At 38.8% G+C, this 24,927-nt stretch overlaps 1 protein-coding gene across 3 annotated transcripts in view; it reads right to left on the minus strand.

The window, feature by feature from the left end:
- Nucleotides 1–2,496: 2,496 nt before the first annotated feature.
- PLD5 (phospholipase D family member 5) overlaps nt 2,497–24,927 on the minus strand; it is a 175,901-nt gene continuing 153,470 nt past the window's right edge. For all 3 annotated transcript variants that reach the window (XM_058020635.1, XM_058020636.1, XM_058020637.1), the window contains 5 exons: nt 23,664–23,861; nt 20,335–20,474; nt 18,416–18,581; nt 14,836–14,950; nt 2,497–13,589 (listed from right to left, as the gene is read on the minus strand). In XM_058020635.1, coding sequence (XP_057876618.1) covers nt 13,354–13,589; nt 14,836–14,950; nt 18,416–18,581; nt 20,335–20,474; nt 23,664–23,861 — 855 coding nt within the window. In that variant the 3' untranslated portion in view covers nt 2,497–13,353. The remainder of the gene's footprint in view (nt 13,590–14,835; nt 14,951–18,415; nt 18,582–20,334; nt 20,475–23,663; nt 23,862–24,927) is intronic.

The following is a 24,927-nucleotide window of genomic DNA, read 5'->3' on the forward strand; positions in this document are numbered from 1 at the left end:
CAGCTACTATAGAGAGTATACTTGTGCTGGCTGTGGCCAGGGTAGGGTTCATTTTCTTCCCAGGAGCTCTGTTTTGGATTTGTGCTGAACACAGGGCTGATAACATAGAGATGTTTTTGTTATTGTTGAGCAGGGCTTGCACAGAGCTGAGGCCTTTTCTGCTTTCCATGCTGCCGTGCCTGGCAGGGAATTTGGGTGTGCATGGGATGTAGGGAGGAGACACAGCTGGGACAGGAGACACAGCTGGGACTGGTGCCTCAGCTGACCAAAGGGATGTTCCAGCCCATAGGAGATGCTCCTCAGGATATAAACTGGGGGAAGGAGGAGGAAACTGGGGGGACATTTGCAGTGAAGGCATTTGTGTCCCCAAGTCCCTGGCACCTGTGATGGGCCTTGCTCTCCTGGGGATGACTGAACACTGCCTGCCCATGGGAAATGGTGAATGAATTCCCTGTCTTGCTTTGCCTGTGTGTTTGTCTTTTGCTTTCCCTGTTAAACTCTCTCTATCTCAATCCACGAGTTCTCCAGCTTTTACCCTTCCCATTCTCTCCCTGGCCCTGCTGGTGGGGCAGTGAGTGAGCAGCTTGGGGGGCCTGGCTCCTGGCTGGGGTTAAACCTTGGCAATACTGTTAAGAAACCCGCATGTGAAAGAAAATGGCTTTTCTACTTTTTGTGTTTTTACTTGGCACCGAAGGGGTTAGCAAAGTCCAAGAGCATAGCACAGCTGATTTGCTGTTGCTCCTACTGGGGTACAGGCGCTGTCATTTGCTGGGTTCTTTCAGTGCAGCATTGCTTGAATACATGTGGCATTCCATGAGAAATGAGTATTGGTACTCAAAAAATGATCAGGGGGTGGGGAGGGCTTCTTTTTTTGTAGGAAACTGTGAAGTTCTTGGAGATGTCAACATCTTTGGGATCAGTGCCCTGCTTTAATTGATAAAATGTGTGTGCTGTCTTGGAGGGGGTATCAAGTTGGAAAGGGATGTATCCTATGAAAAACATTATAGCAATGTCTGCTTTACTTGAAAGGAGGCCTTTCTAGTGCATGTGATTCTGAATGGAGAGAGGACCCATCCATTTCACCATGATCATCTCATTCCACACAAGCACAAATCCTGTTGTGATCAAAGGCAGGGAATAGGATAAAATCCCTTCCTTCTCTGTGAATCAGTCCAGGGCAGTGGCCCGCACTGTAGCTGTGGCATTGCAGCTGATTTCTTTTCAGCTACTGGGATTGAAAATTTTTTTTGCCTTCTTATGGAATGCATCTGAACATTTCCAAGCATATTTCCAGAGAAAATGCATATTTGGAAAGGAAATTTAACGTGAAAATAGATGTCAGCAGCTGAATTTAAATTTTGTGTATTTTGCAGGCTAATAAATGATACAGTGCATGGCAAAAAATTACAGTTGCTAATTGTCTGTAAACAGGACAAATATTTTGTTTCTTGCTTCATATGATTGTTGTGAAGCTGCATATCTGAAAAGAATATTGAGTTCCTAAATGCATATTTTTGTTAAGTGTATACTTCATTTTTCATAAAAATGGGTGCTAAAATAATAATTAAGTAGAAGAATTGTCTTGCAAAAAGCAAGGAAAATGTGAAAGGGAGGTGCTCTGATATTGTAAAAAAAAACCAAAACGACAAACAGGGATATAAGTAGTTTGGGAATTGAGGTAAAGCTTCTCTTCATGGGAATTGATTCTTTCTCCTTCTCCTTGTTCTGCCCTCATCACTCCTGCTGTACCTGAAATCTGTTCAGGTGTTGTATTTGAAACTCTGTGGGTCACAGGGCAGCAGCTCACCCACTGGGACCGGTGCAGTCAAAAGCTGCCTTGCTGGTGCAACATCAAACAGCTCTTAAAAAAGCACAAGCTACTGGGGCTGGTGTTTATATTGGGAAATTCAGCTTCCTCCCATCCCCTGTCAGTCTTCACCTTTTTGTTTGAGTATTATTTGCTGCTGAGTGTTCTCATTTCCAAACTACTTGGAACGTGAGTCTCCATAGAGAGAATTATTTAGAATTTGGTAAATTCTAAACCTGCCAGCAGCTTTTTAGATGCAAATAAGAGGGGAATTTCTGTTCATTTGGTTAGGACTCCTGTAGTCATAACAGAATGTGACAGCAGTCCTGGCAACAGAAAATCACAATGACTGTGAGTCTCCTGAGAAATGAGAAATCCACGGCAGTGCCTGCTTTCCCAGAGTCCAAGTAGAACTTTAGTGCAAATCTACTAGGAGAGAGGATCCCATGGCAGAAGTCCCAGTGGTGTGGCACCAGTGCCAGCGCTGCTCAGGCCCTGCAGAGCCCTGCAGGGAGGCACCAGGTGCACTGTCAGTGTTACCTGCTCCGCCTCTGGGGCGCGTGTGTACACAGGACTGGAGCTGGAGAGTAGTGGCTGATATCTGGGATCTCGTGCTCATAGAAACAAACAGACCAGAGAGAATAAGAAAAGCATTATGTACTGAAACAAGATTCTTTATTTCAGTGCAGTACAAAGAAATGGGAGTTACTTTGCTTTGAATGAAAATACCGAACCTAAAAAAATGGAGCAGATAAAATACGTTTGTGTAGTACTAGGAATCGTTGGATATCAAAGCAGTGAAAAACGATCTCTGTGATGCTGCAGCATTAAAATCAGTATTTACATATCTTTAAATTAATGAATTACTACCTTGATTTATGCTATATCATTGGTAACTTAGTTTCCAGCAGTATATTACCACTGACAATGCTGTCTTAGCCATCAGTCTTTCAGCCAGTGATTTCCTTACATTTAAAATGCATTGGTACAGAAGCAGCACTCTGTTCTGAGCCAGCTCTCCAAAGCATCAGCAAAATTGGTCTCTTCTCTTTTTTCTTCCAAACAAATAAATTTGATCAATTTTGTTAATTGCATTGAACTTTGGTTTTGAAATAGTAATGCTGTAAACAGTGGGCCCAGTTCACAATCAAGTAACATGAATTATTTGTATTAAGGTCATGAGTATGAACTTTAAGTGTTGTTTAAAGAAAAAAAAAGATTGCTACATTATCATCCTGCAGCACCAAAGACAGTGGCTGCTCAGGATTGGATTTTTTCGATTACAGCTTGCATCAGGACAGGTCATCTGTTTTCCTAGTAAATGAAGATTTACATTTTCAAAGGTACAAAAGCATGCCAACACAGTGGCTCTCAGCAGACTCAATGGCCTCATTTATGGATTCAGGGATAATGCTGTATTTTTTTTTTAATAAATAAACATTAAGTACACAGGTATTGCTGTGAACCAAGCCCATTGTCTAAAGGAAGCACATTTCTTGCCAAATTAAGTCTTTACATAAGAACGTGTTTTTATAATGGATTTGAATAGCTGCTGTGCAAGTTATTAAAATCATGTGTCTTGCAGCTTGCACTTTGTACCAACACAAAAGGGTGAATAAACATGCAGTAAAATGTAGCATTGTTTAGAAAATAATGTGTAAAAAAACCATTCAGTATCTTATATTAAAGCATTTACACTGCATAGGCATTCATATAAGGATATAGTATAATAAAACTTATCAAATATACAAGCATGCAGCAGTTGCCTTATATTCACAGTTCTAGAAATGACCACACATTGATTTCCTCAAATATAAATCGGATTATCCAAAATAGATTCTGCAGCCACTCTCCTTTGCAGTGGCAAACTATGTTCTCATGTGCATTGCAGAGACTGACCTATATAACAGGCCTAAGCTATGCTGCTGTATTGTACACATCTGTGATAAATACTGTGGTTTGGAATAGGAAGGATAATGAGAAGTGATCCCTACTTCTCATAGCTGAACTTGGAGACTACACAGTGCTTGAATTGAACAAAAGATATACACATATTAATTGTATTCTCCTTAGAGAGTAATGCTGTAACCTTGCCACATATCTAGCTACTGCATAAGCTGGCCATGCAGTTTTCAAAATAAGTTTAGACAGATTTTTCTATTTGATATTTATTCCATCAGAAGAGGTATAGCAGGAAACATATAGTACACACCCTTTTTGCTCTGCAAACTCTGCGCAGGACTCCTGATACTTTTAGATTGTGTTGGGGAATAAAATGCAGTGCCAAAGTCACACACAGAGATTTAAAATACCTTTGCAGAGAGCTGATATTTTTCATTTGCTCTTTTGAATGTAGTGGTGTTGTATATGATGGTGAGCTTGGACCATCTTCACTGTCACAAGATGACAAGTACCCAGGTTAGACCCCTCTGTGGCCAAATGCCACCTGGAGGATAAAGGTGAGTTCACGTGGCTTGAAGTTGTCTGTGGTTTTGACTCGCTTGTTATTGCCTAGCTTGGCAGGTTAACCTGGAGAGTGACTCCAGGCCAACAGCAAACAGAATACCTGGAGGCAAGGCTTGTGTTAGTTGTGCAAGGTTTGCAAAATTGAGCTCTAGATCCTGGTACAGGTTTTGGGTGTGCCAAGGTGAAATCGGACTGAGGAGTACGACTTTAGACCCTTCCCCTGTCCAGGTATTCCCTGCATTCTGCTTTTGCCCTGACTTCCCTTGTCTTCATACATAGTAATTTGTGTGTCTTTAAACAGTGTGTGCATGCACTTCCTCCTTCTGAGCACTTCAGGTAAAGCTAGTGAAGTAACCTTGTAGGATGTTACAGCACCAACAATGCAAGTTGCAGGGATTCATCCTTGCAGACAAAGCAGCAGCAAGGGATTCAGAAACAGAGTTCAGGAAATAGCTTGAAAAGGAAAAAGATGAGGCAGAGATGGTGGAAACATTTGCTAATTTGCAAAGTGGAGTGTGGAAAGGGAAGAAAAGTAGGGCAGTGATTGCTGTTCTCTCTATTAAAAAGAAAAAAAAAAGTATAATCCTCTCTGGAATGTTTCATTCAGAGAGAAACACTGCCCTTTGTTTTTTTTTAAAAAGTGAGCTTTGGCCCACATGCAGTGTGGGAACGACAAGGTGAGCAGATGGCTTTAGTGTGTGCTATCAGAAATGGTGACACTGATGTCCCTCTGTGCTGCAGCCAGGAGTCCACTTTGGTAACTCATTATTCTGAGTCTCTTTGTGTGCATATTTGCATTTTCTAGTAAAGGATATGTGGCCCTTTCCAGACAGCTGTACTATTTCCTGTCAGCCTTATTTAAGAGTAGGACAGCAGTGGAACAAGTAATTGTGCTAGAGATGTTCCAAGCTCTTCTAGCAAAGATACTGATTTTTCCTTTGAGGACATGTCTCTGAGTCTGTGTGTGAGGAGCCTCAAGTCTGTATTTGGAATCTGATACAAGGACATTTGGAATCTGAGCTGGATGGGGACACTTGAATGCTGTTATTGTATCAACCAGCACTTGGAAAATGGGCTTGCAGCTTTTTTGTGGTTGGCTTACTTGCTGCCACAGATGTTGCTTTTCTGCCTTTCTCCAGGCATATTCAGTAAGATCTCTGTGGTGACATCTGAAGACACAACTGCTAAGAGAAGTGACTGGTTTTCAATGATTATTTGGCAGTCAGATCTGTATAAATATACACATAATCCCATTTTTTAGCCTGTCTTTTAAGCTGTATACATTGAGAAATGAACATAACACTTTGAATGCTGAAACCTTTGTACAGCACATCAAAGCAGTTCTCTGATTCTTCACTGCATCTCTTCATACTGAGAGCAGCAGTTCAGATGTGGGGACTGTCCATAAAAGTAAGAGTTTTGGTTTATAAATTCCAGTCCTATTAATCTGAGGTACTGCATTAGCCTTTTGTTTGCCTTCCCAAGTCTCATTTGTTGGCAAAAATGAGAATGCCTTGTGGTTTTGATCCTGATTTCTTATGTATTTTAATATTTGTACTAGGTTCTTTGGAGTCCTCACTGAACCTGCACTTCATTTTTCCTTTTCACAGGGAAAATTCTTACAGCCTAGTTTAGAAATGTCTTTGAAGAATCTGGAGATTGTTAAAAGCAGATGTCACAACCGTCTTGAGCATAGGGAGAAGGAGGAAACGGAGCTTTCCTGAGAAGTCTGACAGCTTGCCACAAAGAAATTGGTACAAAAGCTCTAGAGATGCACCATCTTGTGAGAATTAATAGAAGTCAGATGCGCAAGATCTTTGCTTCTTTTAGAAACCTTAGCAGCTCTATTTCTAGTAGCAACCTGGCCTACTCCCTCAGAAGAGGGAATGTTACCTGCTTCTTCCACCTCTCTTACATAGTGAAGAAATTAGTTCAATTCATAGAGATGAGGGACATTTGGCCTCTCACCTTTTCATGCTGAAGTTGGCCACACATTTCAGTCGCTGCAAATCTGGCTGTGTGGAAAAGAGTGGTTCATTCTAGAATAAAGCAAATTCACCAGAAGAGGTATTTATATCATCAGAAGAACCTCTACCTCATTCAAAGCTGGCCAAGCATTCTCCCCACCCCCACCATCCATCTCTTTTTCCAGATTTGGCATATGTGTCTTTCCAGGTCAAGAATTACGTGAGGCACCTGGAATTATGTGCTTGGCCTTCTTTATTATACTTCTAGTATCTCATTAGATGAGGGATCTGTCAAAGGGCAAGAACATGTTGAGCAGCCAGCAGTTTTCAGAAACAGCAGGTGACTAAAAATACTTCATTTTCTTTTCTACTTGAGCCATGACAAATGTCAGCCTGGAGTGGGTTGCTGAAGAAGTAGGAGACAATAAAAGGACAAGTTAGATGAGAGGAAGTCCTCTGACCTTTAGAAAGAAACAGCTTTGGTGTTCTTTGTTTGCTCCCAGAAGCATCCTGCTTTTTTGTCAAGTTTCAAGTAAAACACTGAATATAGGTACAGTGTCACTTGAAGAAATACAAATAAGGAATACTTGCAGAGTAATTTAAAGAGATTATTGTGAAGTAATTGAACATTGAGATCTGCTAGATTGAGATCTACTAGAAAATACTTGTTAGCAGGTCAGTCAGCAAAAAGTTGGTCTACATACTTCCATTTGAAGAGCTTCTCATTTTACATTTTTTATGCTGTTTTGCTTAGACACTACATATAACAGTGCATGCCTTTAATCTTTAACAGAAACCTTCCTTCCCCATTAAAACCCCCATCAAGTCCCTAAAAGTTACATTTGAAAATCATTCTAGCTTCTAGGTGACTTATAAACTTTATACAGTTAGCTCTTCTCGGAGGATTCCTTTACCTCATTTGAGTGTGTCAAGTTGGATTGCCTGATACTTGTGCTTAGTTTTCACCAGTTTATCAGCAGTTCAGAATGCTATCTGTCTGATGACTGTATTTCTACATTGAGAGAACAAACAAATCACAAGCAAATGCCGCGTGTGATGTGAAATTTGCAGGCGCGTGCTATGCTGTCAATTTTTGCTTGTATTACACTAGAAACTTCTAATGTCCAAGGAGGAGTCCCATTTCAAATAGTGCTTTACTACTTGGTACCTGCTGAACAGAAATCAATGGACTTTTATTCATGTTGATTTCTTTCTGCTAAGCATAAGTTTGTAGTTGTTAAAGGTCCTTTCCTCATTCTGAAAACAACCATGGGAGTTCACTCGTATAAAGATGAGCAAGCAGGATGCATAAGAAACACAGGATTTTGCCGAGAAAGGAACAAAATAAAAATGCAGTCCAGAGCTTTTATGTCAGCATCCAGTCCATTAACTCGATCCAAGTTAGTTTGCCTCTGGCTCTTTTTGCCCCTTCCTCTCTACTCTTACTACATTTTATGCTGTTACAAGAGGGATGGATTTTACTGCATGAGAGTCAATGTCCACCATGTGTTCATGCAGCACCACTGTGATACATGTCATTCATATTGTTCATGGTTGTGGCCATGCAACATGAATTAGCACAAAATCATCCTCTGGAATGCTGCAGTTGACAGCTATTTTTATTATATTCTGTATTATAGTCTGCAGCCTGAATTGGCCATCAACCTTCTTCCTGTTCTTAAAGGCAGATTGATCATGGTTATTTTACAGGGTTAAAAAGTTATTGAGTCTTCCTGTAAAATTGCAGTGTAGAATTTGTTGTGAACAAAATAGAGCTGACTACATTACTATAGCAGAATAACTTGCAGCCAGAATTGAATTACATTATTAAAATCTATTTTTAACAAAGTTTTCAGAAATAGGCTGCCGTAGCTTGATTTTTGTCCTACATGTTTTTGAACTGTAGGGAAAACCTGACATTAGCATGTTAATGCAGTTTGTATCGTATGGATATATAATACAAATGTGTTTTCATGAAAACCCACTTGACATTACTGTGTTGAACCACTCAGCTGGATTATTTTCAGATTCTCTGTAAATTCCTGATGGCAAGGTAATTCAAACAAACAATTCTCACAGACTTTCTTGGAAGCCCATGCAGGATTAATCTAAACAGGAGGTACAACAGAAAGCTCCACTTTATTATAGGACCAGAGTTTATCCATTGACTTCAGCACCCTTCAGAGTGTAAAGCACATGAGTTCTTCTTTTCTTGTCTAAACTATTTTGAATGAGGTCTCTTTACATGCTAGTTTGGCAAGCTTCTAAGGCATTTGTGCAAAGTGATGATCCAAGAGCAACCTGATTCAATACTGAGAAATTCATAAATAACATCCAGCAGTAATTAAAGTGAAAAACTACAGCTAAGAAAATCAATCTCCTACAGTATCAGTTGAGCTGCTATACCTTGCAGTGTTAGAAGTGGAGCAGTGTTAGAAGTGGTACCTTCAACTTGGGAGGCATCATTGTGAATTTTAAACACACCAAGGATTCATTCTGGTTTCTTTACATAGATTTCATTGGAATAATGATGACTGAAAAACCATGAATATATGATAGCTGTAGGTAGAGAAAGGGTGAGAGTGGAAGAAAAACACAGCACCAGAAATTACCATCTGGAAACATACTAAACATTTAGTCAGTATATTTGTATTAAAATGAAGAGTTAATTTTGAAGACCAGAAAGTTTGAAGATAACTTAGTGCACTCTATAAGGCCATTCTCAGAAGTCAAGTGTATAATCATCTAAGACAGGGACATTTAGAACTTCAGATTGAAAAACTGGAAGAGCCAACTGATATTTTTACCATCTTGATGAGAGTGCACTCTCATCACTCTTTCCAGTAAGTACTGCTAAACTCACAAAAAACCCCTATACATTTTCTGGATTTTTCTTAGATTAGGGTTAACTTGAAGGTAACAGAACTTAATTTTTCAGTTTTTATGTGTGTGAATCTCAACAAAGTAGTAGAATTTAGGTAGCTGGTAGTATAGCAAATAATGGGGAGGTCTTAAAAATAGCATATGGAGGCTTTTCTACTTGTTTCTGAAGCTCTCTTCTAAACCACCAGCACAGCCTGAATTCACTGGGAGGAATACCTGGTCCTACATAGGGTAAAACCTCAATCTGTTAGGGTACAGCTATAGTCATTGTGCCGTAGCACATAATCCTTGCCTTTCTGGTCTTCAAACAAGAGGTGAGAGTAGTTGTGGATCCTAGTTCATGCTTCAGGTAGAAAAAGTAGCTGGCCCAAAACAACTTGAGACTTAACATGCAAGATCTGGAAAGCCACTGTGTCATATTTGGACTTCAAGCTGTGCTTACAGGAATTTCTGTGATTATGGTTTTCATAGCAGCCACATATTGGGAGAATTCAGATTTTATATTGGCAAGCCAGAATAATTCAACTGTGTTGTAGATGATTGGATAAAGAAGCCAGGAGTAAATTATGAAATTTAGTTCTTTAACTGGGATTGGGTAAAATTGCTCCAGTTTAGATGTGCTTGTGGTTTGGACCAACATCTTGCAGTCAGTTTTTGTCTTTTTGTGGCTCTAGTTTTAGGTACTAAACTGTAAACATCACAATGTCTTCTTACTTAGGAAGTTTGCTCTATGCCTCAGTACTAGACACAGGATCTTTAGCAGGACTTCAGGTGAGGAACAGTTAAACAAAAGCTTGTATGAATAAGGCACTAGTAAATGTTTGCAGCAAACAACAATTGCAGTCTATATTCTTTAAGAATAAAACTGTTCTGTTTAGGAAATTGCCTTTAATATGACAGAGTTACCAATACCTGTTAGAAGGGCCTAGAGAAAGTGCATCTTTTGGGTATGCCTGTGAGAACCCCCTGAATTTAACCCCCTGTTAAATTAGGAAATAGCCTGTGCAGTAGTGATACTCAGGAGATTGGAAGAAAAACAAAACTAGTTTAGATTCTGATCCCTGCTGAACTAGTGTGAAATCACTGTAATGGATTTGCTTCCATTTATTACAGTGGCAGAAGGATCTGAAGCCAAAACTGAGGCGGTTTTAGCAAATCTAGTTAAACAGCAACAGTGCTGCCCAGGCCAAAGAATTGGCAATAATCCCCTTATATGGTTTCAAAAAATAATCTGATATTTTAAATTTCCTATTAGCTGAAGTTCAAGGATGCACTTTGTCTTTTGGCTAATGTAATAGGTCAAGGCCTTATGTACTACTTTGGAGCTGATGCCATTCTAAACAGTTATTACAGTATTGATCCATTCTTTATACCAAATGAAATTTAAGTCTGCCATTCCATTTTTAGAATGGCTGGCCAGTATTTTGCATTGAAAGTTGTTAAAAACCACCCAAATTCTTCCATTCATAAAACCAAAACATACTGCCACTTTTAAAAAATACTTTTATGTATCTGCTCTTTGAGGGGGGTCATTGAAGCACCAAGAATCTGTTTATCTAGCCAATAAGAAAATATTTGCAAACTAACAGATCTTGTTAGTAGTCATGATCTGCATTTTCCTAGGATCTGTGCAGTAAAGCCATTTTAACAATCATTTGTTATACTAAAGCAGTCAATGGTCAGTCTGATTTCATCAATAAATCCTGCTTTGTAAACAGCTTAGCTTTATCGTCTGACAAATTTGTGTTCCATTCAGATCCTCCTTTTTTTTTATACAAGATGTCATTTAAAAAACTTAACACATTTGCAGTATCCATAATGCAGGAGGGGGGAAAATCTACATTGGTTGATTACTGTGTATTATTGCCATTAGGTGCTACAATTAACAACTCCAGGCAGTGGGGTTTTTTTGTCTGCATGAATTATTTTGTGGTTTATGTAAGGTCATGGTATTAAGGTTCTCTCAAACTTTAAGATCATCTATCCATAGGGACCTCAGAAACTGTACAACTATCTCAACCAGCTTTTAAAACTGTGGTGGGCTTTTTGTTTGTTCATTTTGTGGGTTTTTGACTCACAAGACTAAAGTTATTGGTGGTACAACTCAGCTGAAATTTTCATCAGTAATTAATCTGGACTAATATTAATTTCTTAAACAAAACAAAAAATCCACAACAAGTAAGTTAAGTTCTGGGAATCTCTCCCATACATGCTGTACGTACTCTAAATTATATACAGAAGGAAGAAAATCCAGAAATTTCTCCTCACAAAGATCTTTCCTCATACCAACACAGGAAACCTTTTTCTTTTAAAACACTTGTTTCTTATCAGTGTGTCAGATAATATGCTTTTCTATGTGTCTGTGAGACTAATACATGCCATGTGTTTATCTGAATATCAGAAAATGTTATTGACGATTGGAGTTGTGCAAAATATTTTCTGTAAAAGTTGACAATCTTAAAAGTTTTCTTTGATTTATCATTATTTTCAGTAAGATGATGAAAATCTTTGCAATTTCAAAATAAACAAAAATCTTTGTCAAAAGTGTGCCTTTTGGGGTCATAATTAGTCTTGTGGGGTATCTCTAGCTGACAATTTGAAGTTGTGCATATGTTAATTTATTAGAATTCCCTAAGTTGTGCTCACTATGAAATAAATTTGAATTTTTTTTACCTTATAAGTGTAAGCTATGTTTTGAATGTCAAGGTGAGTTTTTAACTTCTTCATAAGATTAAACTAATACATTGGAATGTGGTTGGGTTTTTTTTCTCTTTTTGCCCTCTGCTTTTGAAGTGTGCCTTCAGGAGATGAGAAGAAAAGTCATCATTTTGGAAAAGGTTCTGTGAATATTTAACAAAACACAGAATGCAGTTTGCTTTCATGGCTGTGTTTCTTCAATGGAAGCAGAGGCATAGTAGTGAAACATTTTTATTATGAAACTATGCTATTACATCTCTGATTGGAGAAAAATTTGTTGTCAAACATTTGTGTGTATTTCTTCAAAGAGCAAATTCATACTTTTATGGAACAGTTGCTTCTTGGTGCAACTTGGTTGTGATTGTAGAGGCACACTTTTGACACCAACTAAAAATAAACTAAAACTGTGGTCTAAATGAAGGCATCACTTTCTGTCCATGCAGGTGTATTTACCTATATGGATGACATTTTAACAAAAAAAATGTCACTTCACAATTTTTATTTCTTTTTAAAGTAGAAATTAGGAAAGCAAATTCTTCAGGTGTAAAAATCAACAACATTACTGTATAATCATTTTACCACAATTATTGCATGATTTTGCACCCTTGGCCTTTCTAAAAAGCAGTATTTGATTTTGAGATGTGCATTGGTTTAGTAATGAGTCATCATGTATCTGCTGACTCACACATGATAAATCTTTAATGTGTGGAAGAAATTTTCTTCAGATTACAAAAACATGAAAAAAAATCAGTTCTAGGTTTTAGCTATTAACCCAGAGATTTTCAATGTTAGGTGAAATGCATGTAATTGGAAATAACTGTTCTGTTGAAAGGAATCCACAGTACTTTGATAAAAAATCTGAGAGGCTTTAGGGAATATGACAAACTTCATGAGGCCAACTCCAACCCCTCAAAAATTTCTCATACTGTTAGGAGATGAAAGAATTACCAGTCTTGTAACTCCAATGTATTTTAAGGCTAGTTAGAAGACATGGAATAGTGACACTCAAAGTAAATGCTCAAAACCAGTAAGTATTTTTATGACAGGGTAGTTATTTGAAGGGCATTATTTATATGGGTGAAACTTTGCTAACTCCTTTACATTTTCTATTACAGTACACCTACCATCTATCTGTAAGTCAATAATAACTGATCTTAGAATGCCATTTCATAGCTTGAATCTTCATTTTACCCCAAGGTTTGCTCTAGCCAGGTTGGCAATTGGGGAAAATCCTAAAACAGAAACATTGACACATGCTGATAAATTCAAATGTGGAACATTAAAATTTACATGGAAGCGGAAATGACATTCAGTGTCAGAAATAACAAATTTGAAAGTCTTAAATAATCCATATAGAGAATATAGGTTAGACAGATTTAATATAAGTGTGCTTTTTCCTAAAAACACCCCCCCAAACCAAACTTCTTTTTTTTTTTTTTTGCTTTTTCTTTAAGTCTTTTGTCTGTAAATATGAAAGAAGGCTACACCCCAACATAATTCTTCGTTGCCATACTAAACGGTAAAATAGTCTTTCTAATTCACATTGCTCATGGAAGTCTTATTTGAAGTTCCTTTATTGAGTTTGTGGTTAAAGCAGTTTGGGATTTTTGTTGGTTGTAAACTTTTGGCATAATGTGAATACCAGTCCCTTTCAAAAACCGCCTTGAGTTGCTTAATGATGCTTGTGCTGTTCCCCGCGTCTGCTTGGTTGATAACAAGGCCAGCTCCGGCATTCTGCGTAAAAGCATTTCCTACCCAATCAAAATTACCTGCAAGCAAAGGCAGGAATAAACAGTGAGTTTCTAACATTAAAAAAAGAGCCAAATAAAAATCCAATCTCCCTAAAGGCAATCCAGAATGAAACACTACCATTTTCCCCAGTGCAGAGATGGAAAAAAAGCTCCGATACATACCATGCGTAGTGAAGATTGCTTCTGGAAGTTTTAACAGTTCTAAATCTTCAGAAGTGAAAACAGGTTCTTCTATTTACTCAAAACCAATTTGCTCTTCTTTTTACATCTATTACATTATTACTGCATTTACTTTCCTTACTGGCATTTTCAGTGCTAAAAATGAATATTTTTTTTCCTGTACAAACAATTCAGAGTTCCAAACCAGTAGATATTTTACAACTTACCTGCTGACAGATACTATTTGAGGAAAGAAAAATCGATTTTACTGGTTTATGCCAGTTATTACAATCTTTGTGGAAATCTAAAGTAACAAATAAGCACTTTGAATCCTGGGGATAGCAGGGCAAAAAGGTTAATTGGACTAATGGAAAACAGGTAAATCAAGTGCTTCAGCTACTTTTTTTATTGCAGTAAAACTGTAAGTATTTTAAATTATACACTTAAAACACATGCAGAATTTTGGACAAACAAGGCTGTTACTTCAGCAGGAAACATTAAGAATTTTAAAGTTATCAGGGATGGTAAATTGAAACCTCATCACAAGGGACAATTTTTGCTATGCTTTCAAGTAAAAAAAACCAAACAACCTTTTGTGAGGTGCCACACAGCACTTTTACTTAAATACACTTTTAACTCAAAATACCAGTTAGATACATACCTAATGTTAGGAGGGTGTCTGAAATAGCATTATAGTAAATGGAGTAAGGCTTTGGATGATGAGGATGAAGAGCATCTGTACAGTATTTGTCAAGATTGACCATAGCTTTAGTAATAACATGGGAAAAGGAGAAACACTCCACCTTCATTGGATTGCAGAACAAGAGAATGTGCTAATAATTATACCTGCTTCATAAATTGTGTTATATTTGTGTTTTCAGTCTGTTTTAATATACTGAAAGCAGAATGTTGGTCTTGAGAAACTGATTCAGAGGGGAAAAATGGTTTTATATGAGCAAAGTCTCAAAGTTCAGTCATTAGCCAGGTTCCCAAAGAAATTAACTATTATCTTCACTTAAGGAACATATCAGCTGTAGATTGCTCATCTACAAAAGGTTGTTATTTCAGGATACAAGCTAGAATTTCTTGAGATGTGGTTACTTACCAATATAGGCAGCTCCATCAGTCACCATGTATTTGTTACGATTCAATTTGGGAAGGGAAGTGTTCTTCTGTTCTTTAAGGAAGCAGGCACTCTCTTCCTCAAGGTCAAAGAATTTCTGCCATAAAATAGAAGGAAGCACAGGTTAATGAGAATTACTCCATAAGAGACAGAAAAAATACAGTCTGTTCTCTAATCTTTATTGAAAATTAGTTGGTATTACAGAAGAGTCTTGAGTGTTTATTGCCAAGCATTAACTTTAATAAAATGCTGCACATTGTATTTCTAATTCAATTCTCATAGTTTGTGATACTCCTGTCTTGGCATTCTGAACTATACAAAGTATATGGCTACTGCATGCTAAAAGCAATACAGTGCCAGGTGGAAAAGGCTATAAAATGAAAAAAAACCCCAACATCTTTCTGTTCTCCATAGTGAGAGCCAGGAACTTTTCTTTAACTCATGTCCTCATTTTTCAAGGGACACTGGGGTTTGAAGTCTGCTTCAGGATTGGGATCAGCAGACACAACAACAGCTGAATTAATACCTCTGCAATCACACATTGTACAGTTTCCAACAGGAAACAGCATTTCAGAAATTTAGAAGCTTCTCAGGATTGAATTTGGTATAAAAGATCAAATTTTCTAGGCAACAGGAGGAAAATGTTTTACCCTGGAGAGTGAAGTATGAGCAAGACTTATTTATTTGCTTATTTATTTATAATTTTAGAGCGATATGCCCTCCTCATCTGATCAGTAACAGACAAAAATGAGCAAGAATACACCTGCACAACTCAAAAATAGATTAATGTAGACAATCAAGAATAACTTAGCTGTAGATAGATGTTCCTTGCCACTCCTTTGTGTTTTCCAGTTGTCTAGAGACAGTTTTGTTCTAGGTCATAACTTCTGCAGGCCCTTTCAAAGCACTCACCTTTCTCTGTTCAGCACTGCACCCAACAGAGCTGGCCCCTTCCTGCTGCTCATTTCAGAGTTGGAGCAGGCATTTGTGCACACAAGATTCATTTACAGGGTAAAGTACACAAAACTTAAGGAATACAGGAATTAAGGTCCCAAGAAGCACAATGGTGAGCTCTTTGCCTTGAGTCTGCCCTTTCTGATTCAAGCTTTAATTTCATGAGCACATGAACAGAGCATAGGACAGAGCTCCCTGCTTCAACAGCAGTTTTATATGCAGGTTACTGCTTGCCCTTTGGCTGTGTGCTTATAGCCTTTAGTTAGTCCTCAAACAAAGCTTTCTAGGTGCAGGTTCTTCCAGTGATCATGTTCTTCAGAGTACTTGTATTGAGTTTGTGTTCTCAAAACAGTTTCAGTTGAAAACAGTAATTATTAATGCCTCTGTGAATGGGATTTGGAGATGCTGAAAATGCCAGGTGTAACAGGGTTGCAGTGCCCTAACTCTATACTTGCAGTAAGGCAACACCAAAACTTGCATTATCCTGGTCAGAAACCAGGAGAAACCAGGAGGAGATTCCCATCCAACAGAGAAACTACATCTGCATCTCCTTCTCTGGGATGACCATTGGCAAACCAGTGCACCCTGCAGCAGCAGCCAGCCATTGGCACTCACTGCAAACTTTCAAGCCAAACTGGTCTTTCCACAGGAATAAGAAAAAAACCCCCCCCCAAAAAAAAACAATCAAGGCAAGGCCTATCACAAGGATCAAAAGGTAAATAAAAAAAAAGAAGTTACTGAGTATGCTTTGTAAGATCCCCAAAAGAACAGGACAACAGGGGGATAGGAGGTCATGTAGTGCAGGTCTTTGTGGCATTTTGGTCAGAACCATACAGAGGTATTGTGACAGCCTAGCAATTTAAGTGTAATTTCAATCAGAATTTGTAACAGGTTTCTCTTAAAATTGCAGTGTTTTTATATATAAACACACAATACATGTCTGCAAGACTGTTTTTTTTTGTACTGAGGTTAGTTTATGTTTTGTCACCGCCAAAGCAGAACCAAGAGGGAAAAGGAATGTTTTCAATAGTTAAAAGTTAGTTTTTTACTTTTTTAACCTATTCTTTCTCCTCCGTACACACACATAGTTTTGTTTCACTTTGATCCTGGCTATAACAGATGAATACAGAAGAAATGCAGCTTTAAAAAGCAGTTGCTCATCTGACATGCATTTTTAATTAAAAGAGTATTGAGATGGAGCCTATGGCACAGTTTTCAGCCAAAATCAAATTGATATCAGCAAAGTCTGACTCTTGGGCTATTACAAATACCAAGGTTTATTTAAATGGTTCCATTTCCCAGACTGGGAAATGTGATGCACAGCACAGAGGTAACTGACTTAGTGTTGTATCTTTACAACTCTCTACAGCTGATTTTTTACTGAAAATTGGTTTTGTCCTTTCTAATTGCAGAGATTCTAGCTGGACTATTAACCTAGAACAGATGTTGAGGAGTATTTTTTTTTCTTTTATCATTTAGTTCTTGACAAGATAAATTCTGTACAAAAGATTTTACCTGCTGTAAATGGATGGCAATGAATATATGTATTAGGTACCACTTGCAAAAAAAATTTTGAAAATGTAAATAGAATTTTGATGATAAATGTGGAAAAAGCTAGAACTTACTTAAAATTGAAGTGGCTTAAACCGAGTCAGCTATGTATGGGTTTTTTTGACTTAAAGCCACACTTTAGGCTGCTTTTTAGCTGAGGAAATTTATAATAACAACATACATTATAACAAAAAGCTCTATTTATAGATATGCATAATGCACTTATTGTGTGTATAAGAAATAGTATTTCTTTTTAGAATTGTTGTCAATTTTCAAAAAGCCAGAAGGATTTACGGGATTATTAATTTAGGAAATCAACATAATCCATCTGATTATTTAGAACTGTTACCTGAAAAACACAAAACAAAACCAAAAAAAAACTCACAAATCCCCCCACCAGGATCCAAGGTGGCTGATTTCCAGTGTGCCTCAATTTCATAAAAGTGAAGTGTGTCACACTGGAAGTAGCAATTACCATACATTCTGTTTTCTAATGCATTTTTATGGTTTTTCTCACTTTCCTTTCTCACTTTTCTCACTGTACTGCATGTCTAATGTGGCCCCAGAGTGGCGTTTCTGGTCTTCACAGTTTTCATTTTGTAGTCTGTATTTAATGTAAAATCTTCATTATTTTTTCCTGTACTTTTCACTTGAATGAAGAAAAAGTAGATGCTTACACAGCTTAACAGTAAGGTTACGAGAATGCAGATTAAATCACATTTTTGTGCTGTCAGATTGACTCTTATCTCAGAGTATAAACATGACCAGTGGCTACAGCTCACTCTGTGGATTTTGCTGTGAGACACCACATGTGGTGTTTTGCACGGGCTGTCCACCACACTGACTGTCTTTTGGCACCAATGTATTTTTCTGACTTAATTTTGAATTCTGTTACTACTAGCAGTAAATTATGTTCAATATTTTACATTTCCTGATATTTAATTGAATTTAAAGATAACAGAAAAAAATCTCAGTTGTTATATTTTCTTGATTCTTTTTTTTTTGGGGGGGGGGTAGGGAATATCTTCTATTTTAAAGCAATATAGATTATACTTACAACTTTCAAACTACAGCTTGGAACTTCAGTGCAAATAGCTTTCAGAGATGAAACAAAGTTAAAAGTAAGGGGATCTGTGTCTCTTGAGAAACTGATGAGAAGTCGTACTTTAATACTTCGTAAAACCAATGCTTCTCTTATCTTCCCATCTAAATACGGCCAGTACCTGCGGAGAAAGAAGATAACATTTGCAGAGAACTTTAAAAACTTTAAAACATTTGGGAGAGCCGCAGGCAGAGGGCGCTGCTGGCCAGCCCAGACACGGCCACCCAGGCTCTCCCTGATTTCCCTGGGTCAGGGAACTGGGACACCGCTTCTCTCCCTGGCTGGCATCCCTTGTTTAACCCCTCCGCACTGGGACAGCGCAGGCTGGGGGCTGGAATGCCCTCTGTAATCTCTCCTTGGGAAACAGAGCTGCTGTGCACGGTGCCTGCGTGCTTCAGGAGCAGCAGATGAGATGGGTTGCTTAAGGAGGATGCTATGTGATGAGGATTGCAGGAATTCTGCCAGGAATGGGATGGTGGCTTCCATGGTGCTATCCTCACAATTGGCATTTAGCTCTGTATTCCTGATATTTGGTGGGAGCAGGTCAGGGCAGGGAAAATTAAGCAGAGAAAAATGCATGTTTTCTACAGTCCAGTAGCATCAAAACACCTGGGCTAACGAAATCCGAGCTCTACCATGCCAGAAAATAACTTAGAAGCACGAACTGGGAACTGGCAAGGCAGATAAGCTGGGGCAGTGCCTCAAACACAAAGCCGTGATGAAGGAAAAACGTTGAAGAATTCACACTGGTGGCTTTCCTGGATGCCCCTAATCCAGTAGAGAGAATAAAGTAAGGAGGAGCACAGGAGATAACATACAACACTATAGTGGTTCTCCATACTAAGATGCTTTCCAACATAAAGGAGAAGTAGGAGAGATACATATAGTGAGACTGATGTTCCTACAGCACTGCCCATGATTCTTTCCCTGTGATGGAGGCTGTACATAATGAGTTTATTGAAAAAGCTCTCTCATAGACTTAGAGCAGTTTATGCTTGGTATCAGTAATATGATAATTATTTTTTGAAAAATTTGAACAGAACAGCTCTAAATAGAAAAGAGTACATAACCACATGCTTAGTTTGGCTTAACTGTGTTCAAATAAAATGCATAGATGGAATAGCAGGCTTTGCTAGATCCTAAATTCACTGTGAGCATTATCAAGAGTAGGAGGGACCAGTGGATACTTGCCTCCTGAGCAGGATAGTTTTGATGCACTCTGGCTCTAGTGTTGGGCCCATGAATGCTTTTTAATGGTCCATACAAACTGGCTGCTCAAAAATTATGTGGTTTTGTTTGTTTTAGCACCTCTCAGTTAACCAAACTGTGATATCGTTCACATGTACTCTATTCTGAAGTGGGAATTTTCATTTATATGTGCATGCCAGTAAGATAATGACATTTCCCACACTGTATACAAGTCACCACACATTATTTCTCTCCTAACACACACACACACACGCACGCACGCACGCACACACTTTGTCATGTTGAATTATCTGCATGATACTCATAATATGCCTGTAGTTGTGGTCTCAGAATACTCAATGTAATAGTGTAAGAAATAGGATTTGTGTATAAGCAGACTGGTATATTCCTGGGTCCCAGTCACGTGCAGATAGTCAGAATAGACAATTTTTGATCTCCTTCAAAAGGCAGATCCAAAGCTTAGGACCCAGAACTGGAAATGTCCTCTTAGGTCCCAATTCTGCTCCCATTCAAGTCAATGGCAGGACTCTCACTGATTTCAATAAGAGCAGAATTGGGCCCCAAGAAAAGGTGCACAGTAGTAACTAACCTCCTGTGGGTTCCTTTTCCCCAGCACACCCCCCTGGCATTATGGTAACCAGCTGGCCCTGGGCCTGGACACTCACCGTTTGGCGTTGGTGTCGATGACAATGGGCAAGTAGTCCATGACAGCAATGTACACAAACTGCTTGGCATCATCAATAACACTGTAGATAGCTTCGATATCCAGGACTCTGTCCTTGGGGCAGAAGAGTTTAGGTGAGTTCTGTGAAAGGAAAAGTTCAAATATGGTATTAAAAATGATTTATTTTCTCTCCCCCTCAGTCTTCTTGAGATGAAAAGTAGTATCTGTTATTTTAGCAGAGATTATTAACTAATACCTTCAGCTGTCCTGCTAGAATACTCAAAGCTACAAAGGCAAGTTACTTGCTTACTTGGCCCTCAAAAGCTTCACCATTTAGGTGTAACTGTGGGTAAAATGCAAAAGACACAGACTTCAAAACATCCACTGTCATGAAAGAAGCTGTAATTGAAGTTACATTTCAGAGAACTTTATTCCAAAGAGCCCCAGGACTGGTTTCTATTAGATGGAGTGTTCATATGTTCTTGCCACATGAGCCTGATCCTTCACTTGTGAGCAGGAATTGTTTTCTGTCAGTTGCAGGGAGATGCTGCAGTTTTGGAAGAAACTTATCTTTAAAACAAAGCTTCAGGTATGAATTTCCCAGTACAGAGCTGGTACAAGCCCAGATTGCAGCTGCTCTGCCTTCTGTCTGGGGCTGAAGGCAAGGTGAAGCCAGTGGAAATTGCTCATCTGTGTCAGATGTGCCCAGGACTTTCTACTCTGCTGCACAAGCAGGGAGAGAAAAGTGAACCCCCCTTTCAAGCTGCTTGCAGGCAACAACTTCATTCCTGGGACAGAGGCTGTCAAAGGCACTTTAACCCAGCTGGAACAGGTGTTTTCCTGCCACTGTATCACCTCTCACCTACTTGCTTGGGTTGCAGCTGGCATCCAGATGGGCATCTTTCCTTTAGGGAAAGATCCCAGGGGTTTATTAGTCTTCCTTAATTTCAGTGCACTGCTTGTCGCAGTGGTTTCTTATTACTGACTGATGTTCTTAAGGATTTACTACAACTAAGTACAGAAAAGACTAGAAAATTAACCGTAGCCAGATTTCAAGACCAATATTCCAGATCCATTCCTGAACACTGAAAAACCAAAACCTCTTATACTTTATCAGCCAGTCTGAAAGATGAGTTTGTTGCTAAGCAACACTAAGCTATGATTCCCAAGTATAACAAAAAATCCAATGACTGTGTATGGCGCTTGTTTTATATAGCACAAACATTGAAGTAAGTTTTCAAAAAATTAATTTCAACTCAAGAAAAAAGTGTAAAGTGATTTAAATATGGTTAAAATATTAAATATAACTTATTTCAATTATCTGGAACTTTTTGGAGGTTATTGCTCTGAGAAGTTATTCTTAACACTCGTATTATTTTCTTGAACTTTAAAGTTACAGAACAGTTGAAGAAAGAAATTGTCATGCAGTTGTCTTCTTCAGATGCGTTCAATACAAATATTTATTTATATCTGAAAGTGAAAGACTTCCTGAAGATAATTAGGAGAAAAATCTCAGTAAAAACTCTCACTGTAGCACTGTGCTTTGGGACATTCCACTTGTTACTCTGTGGCACAGCTGATCCCTGCCCCGCAGCCATGGACTGGCTTAGGAATGGTCTCCATGTTGTGTAGCACTTGCTGTTCTGATCAAGCACCCACTTGTTCCTCCTCTTCACCTACCAGGAACAGGCCTGTATTCTGGCTGAGAACAGCACCTTTCCATGCCCCTGCTCAGGGTGTGCTGTCCTGAACCCACAGGGAGGCAGCAGCCTGTTTCTGCCCCAGGCAGGACTGCCACAGCATCAAGGGAACTGCCTGGCTCCTGGGAACCTCCTTCTGATCATTAGCTCAGGAACACACAGCAGCATTAAAACTCAGTCCACCAAGTCAGTCCCAAGCAACTCCAGGACAGCCCTTGAGAGGGGCACGTCAGCCCAAGTGGCTGTGGATACAAATTCAGTTAGTTCTTGGAGTTGGACTTCAGTGATCTGAGCTTCTGGGTACCACTGAGTCCTTCCTTTTGTTTTCTAAAGTGAAGTGCCAAGAGCAGAGGCTTCCATGCCAACAGGAAAGGAAAAAATCATAGAGGAAGAGAACACTCTGCAAACTGAAAAAAAAGGAGGAGTCTCTCTCCATCTGCCTTTGTCTAGGATCCCAGATTCCTTAACCTGAGCCTTAACCAGCTTTCAATTCTGTGTTCACTTCCAAGATCAACTTTCAGCAGGATTTCTCAATTTCTTAAAGATTTCTTAGAAAGGAGTAGCATTTAATTTCACAGTGCATTAGCAAACTGTCCAAAATTCTGTCTCTCATGTAAGCTAGTCCTTAAGATTCTCCAGAATCAATGGAAGTGTCCATTTTTTCAGACCACTATTAACTGTGGCTGTCTTAGGCACTTCCACATTTTCACTCCAAAATGGTTCTCTGTCTGTCCACTGATTGTAAGAGTAGAAACAATCTTGGACAGCAGAACATTGCCTGGTGCCCAGAAGGGGAACCCTGCCCTGTATAACAACCCATCTGACCTGTCTGATGTCCGTGGCCGTAGAGCTTAATAGTGGGCTACGTGTGTTGTGCTATTTTAGACACAATATGGCTATAAAGCAATGGTGGTTTTGCCCTTGTTTTATAGAGAATGGAAAATTACTCTCAGCAACTTTGTTTATATTCCTAATTTTGAAAGGGTGGTTTACACTCATGTAATTCACCCCGAAATTAATGACACTCCACATCTTCCATCATCTCTATCTCACTGGGTACTTTTTTCCAGCTTTGCTACATCACTGATGAGATGGAGGACTCCATTTCTTTCCATTAAAAATACAGACACAGACAGTGCTTCCATGGGGATAACTGCTTAGATTTTAGAAGTTTTAAAATGTCATTTAAAAATAATGCTGAAGTAGATGATCTTGTACAGAAGTATGAATGCTTTGCAATAGGGTGAATCCTTATAAATTACATTGATAAAAATGCAAGTTCTGCTTATTCTGTATAATTTTCTACATCTGATTCATGGTTCATTTACTCCCAAGTCATTCACATTCTACCTATTAGTATAAATAAAAGAATTTAATTTGAAGGGTCTCTGTATCGTTTTCTGAACACAACGAGAAAAGTGCTGAACATTGCAGAGAACGGGAAATTGAATAATGCTCAAATGAAATCCTGAAGTATCTAAAGTCCTGACAAACTCCATGTCATAGAAACCAGAATTGAAAAAAAAAAAAGTGATATTTTTAATTTCCAGGTCTTTCAAAGATCTTGTGGGTTAAGTACACTTCTTCCCTACACTGCCCCCCAACCCCTGGAACTCATTCCAGAACTTACCGACACAAAAGCTTCCGATTTTGTCTCGTTCAGCTGCAGCGTCAGTTTATTTTGAGTATCGTACACTCCATAGAGTCTCTTAGACCAGCTTGGAGGTACTTTATTCTTATACCTTAATGAGCTGTACAGGGCAAATATCCTTTGTAAATCCAGGACCAGGCAGCTGCAGTTGTATACGATGACGCCAAGTTCCTTCATCTGTGAAATTAAAAGCTGGATCATTAGTGATGTTTTCGCTGATGGATCTGAAGTATACAGCAAAAACACAAAAATCCCACCTTGGGTACGCCAGCTTTCTGGGTGCCAGTTTCTTCACATGTTAAAAGGGAGATAATGATACTTTTTGCTGATAATGATACTTTTCTCTTACAGAAAGTACTCTGTAAGCATCAACATTCTCACATATAAATTATGAGGAAAAATAGTCCAAGTAAATACAGACAGCAGAGTACAATTAAATTCTTTAGCCTTCAACAGGCACAGTCCCACTTCTCATTTAGGTAAAGGCATGTCTCTTGATCATCATAAATCTTGTTTTGGCAGAGATTTCATTAATTGTACACTCCTAGTACCTAAGCTGCTGACAGAATTTTATGCTGAATTTTAGTCTGGCTTTTGTAACCAAAGTGTAACCACATGCTCACTCTCCTCCCTTCCTTTAGAACAGCTCAAGAAAGGAGTGGTGTGGGCCTGGATGCTATTGACCTCTCACTACCTGTATTTAATAGTACTTCAGCCATCTTCTAAAACAAAGCAAGAAGAAAATCTGCATGTATCTGTGGGAAAACCATATGCAGGATAAATATTTAAAAGATCCATGCTGGTTTTCTGCAGGCAAACTCTCTTGGTAGCATGCCTGTGGAGTCTGTCTGGCATGAAGAAGAAAATAAGGGTAATATGAACTCTCCAGCATGCTTACCCTTTCAATCCAAAATACTCCCACTGATGTTATTCCCTTAGATGAGATCTCCACAGTTACACAGACTACTTTCTGGTAAAAGCATATCTTTCTGTAAAACCCGTGGGAACTCTGAACCCCTGATGATATCTCAGAGCTTGTTCCAGTGCAATTCTCCCTGACTGCAGATGAGAAACACTCTGCAGGAGTCGGCAGAGGGAAAGTGAAGGATAGAATTGAACCTTGACTCTTTCTGTGGTGGGTGAACACAATACTCCAGTGAGAAGGAAATTCTATGGGTGACACATTCTTCATGTCCCTGACCTGGAAATACCACATCCCTAAGGATACACAACATTGAGCTAT

The sequence above is a fragment of the Melospiza georgiana genome, chromosome 3, assembly GCF_028018845.1.
Source record: "Melospiza georgiana isolate bMelGeo1 chromosome 3, bMelGeo1.pri, whole genome shotgun sequence".
Taxonomy (NCBI): domain Eukaryota; kingdom Metazoa; phylum Chordata; class Aves; order Passeriformes; family Passerellidae; genus Melospiza; species Melospiza georgiana.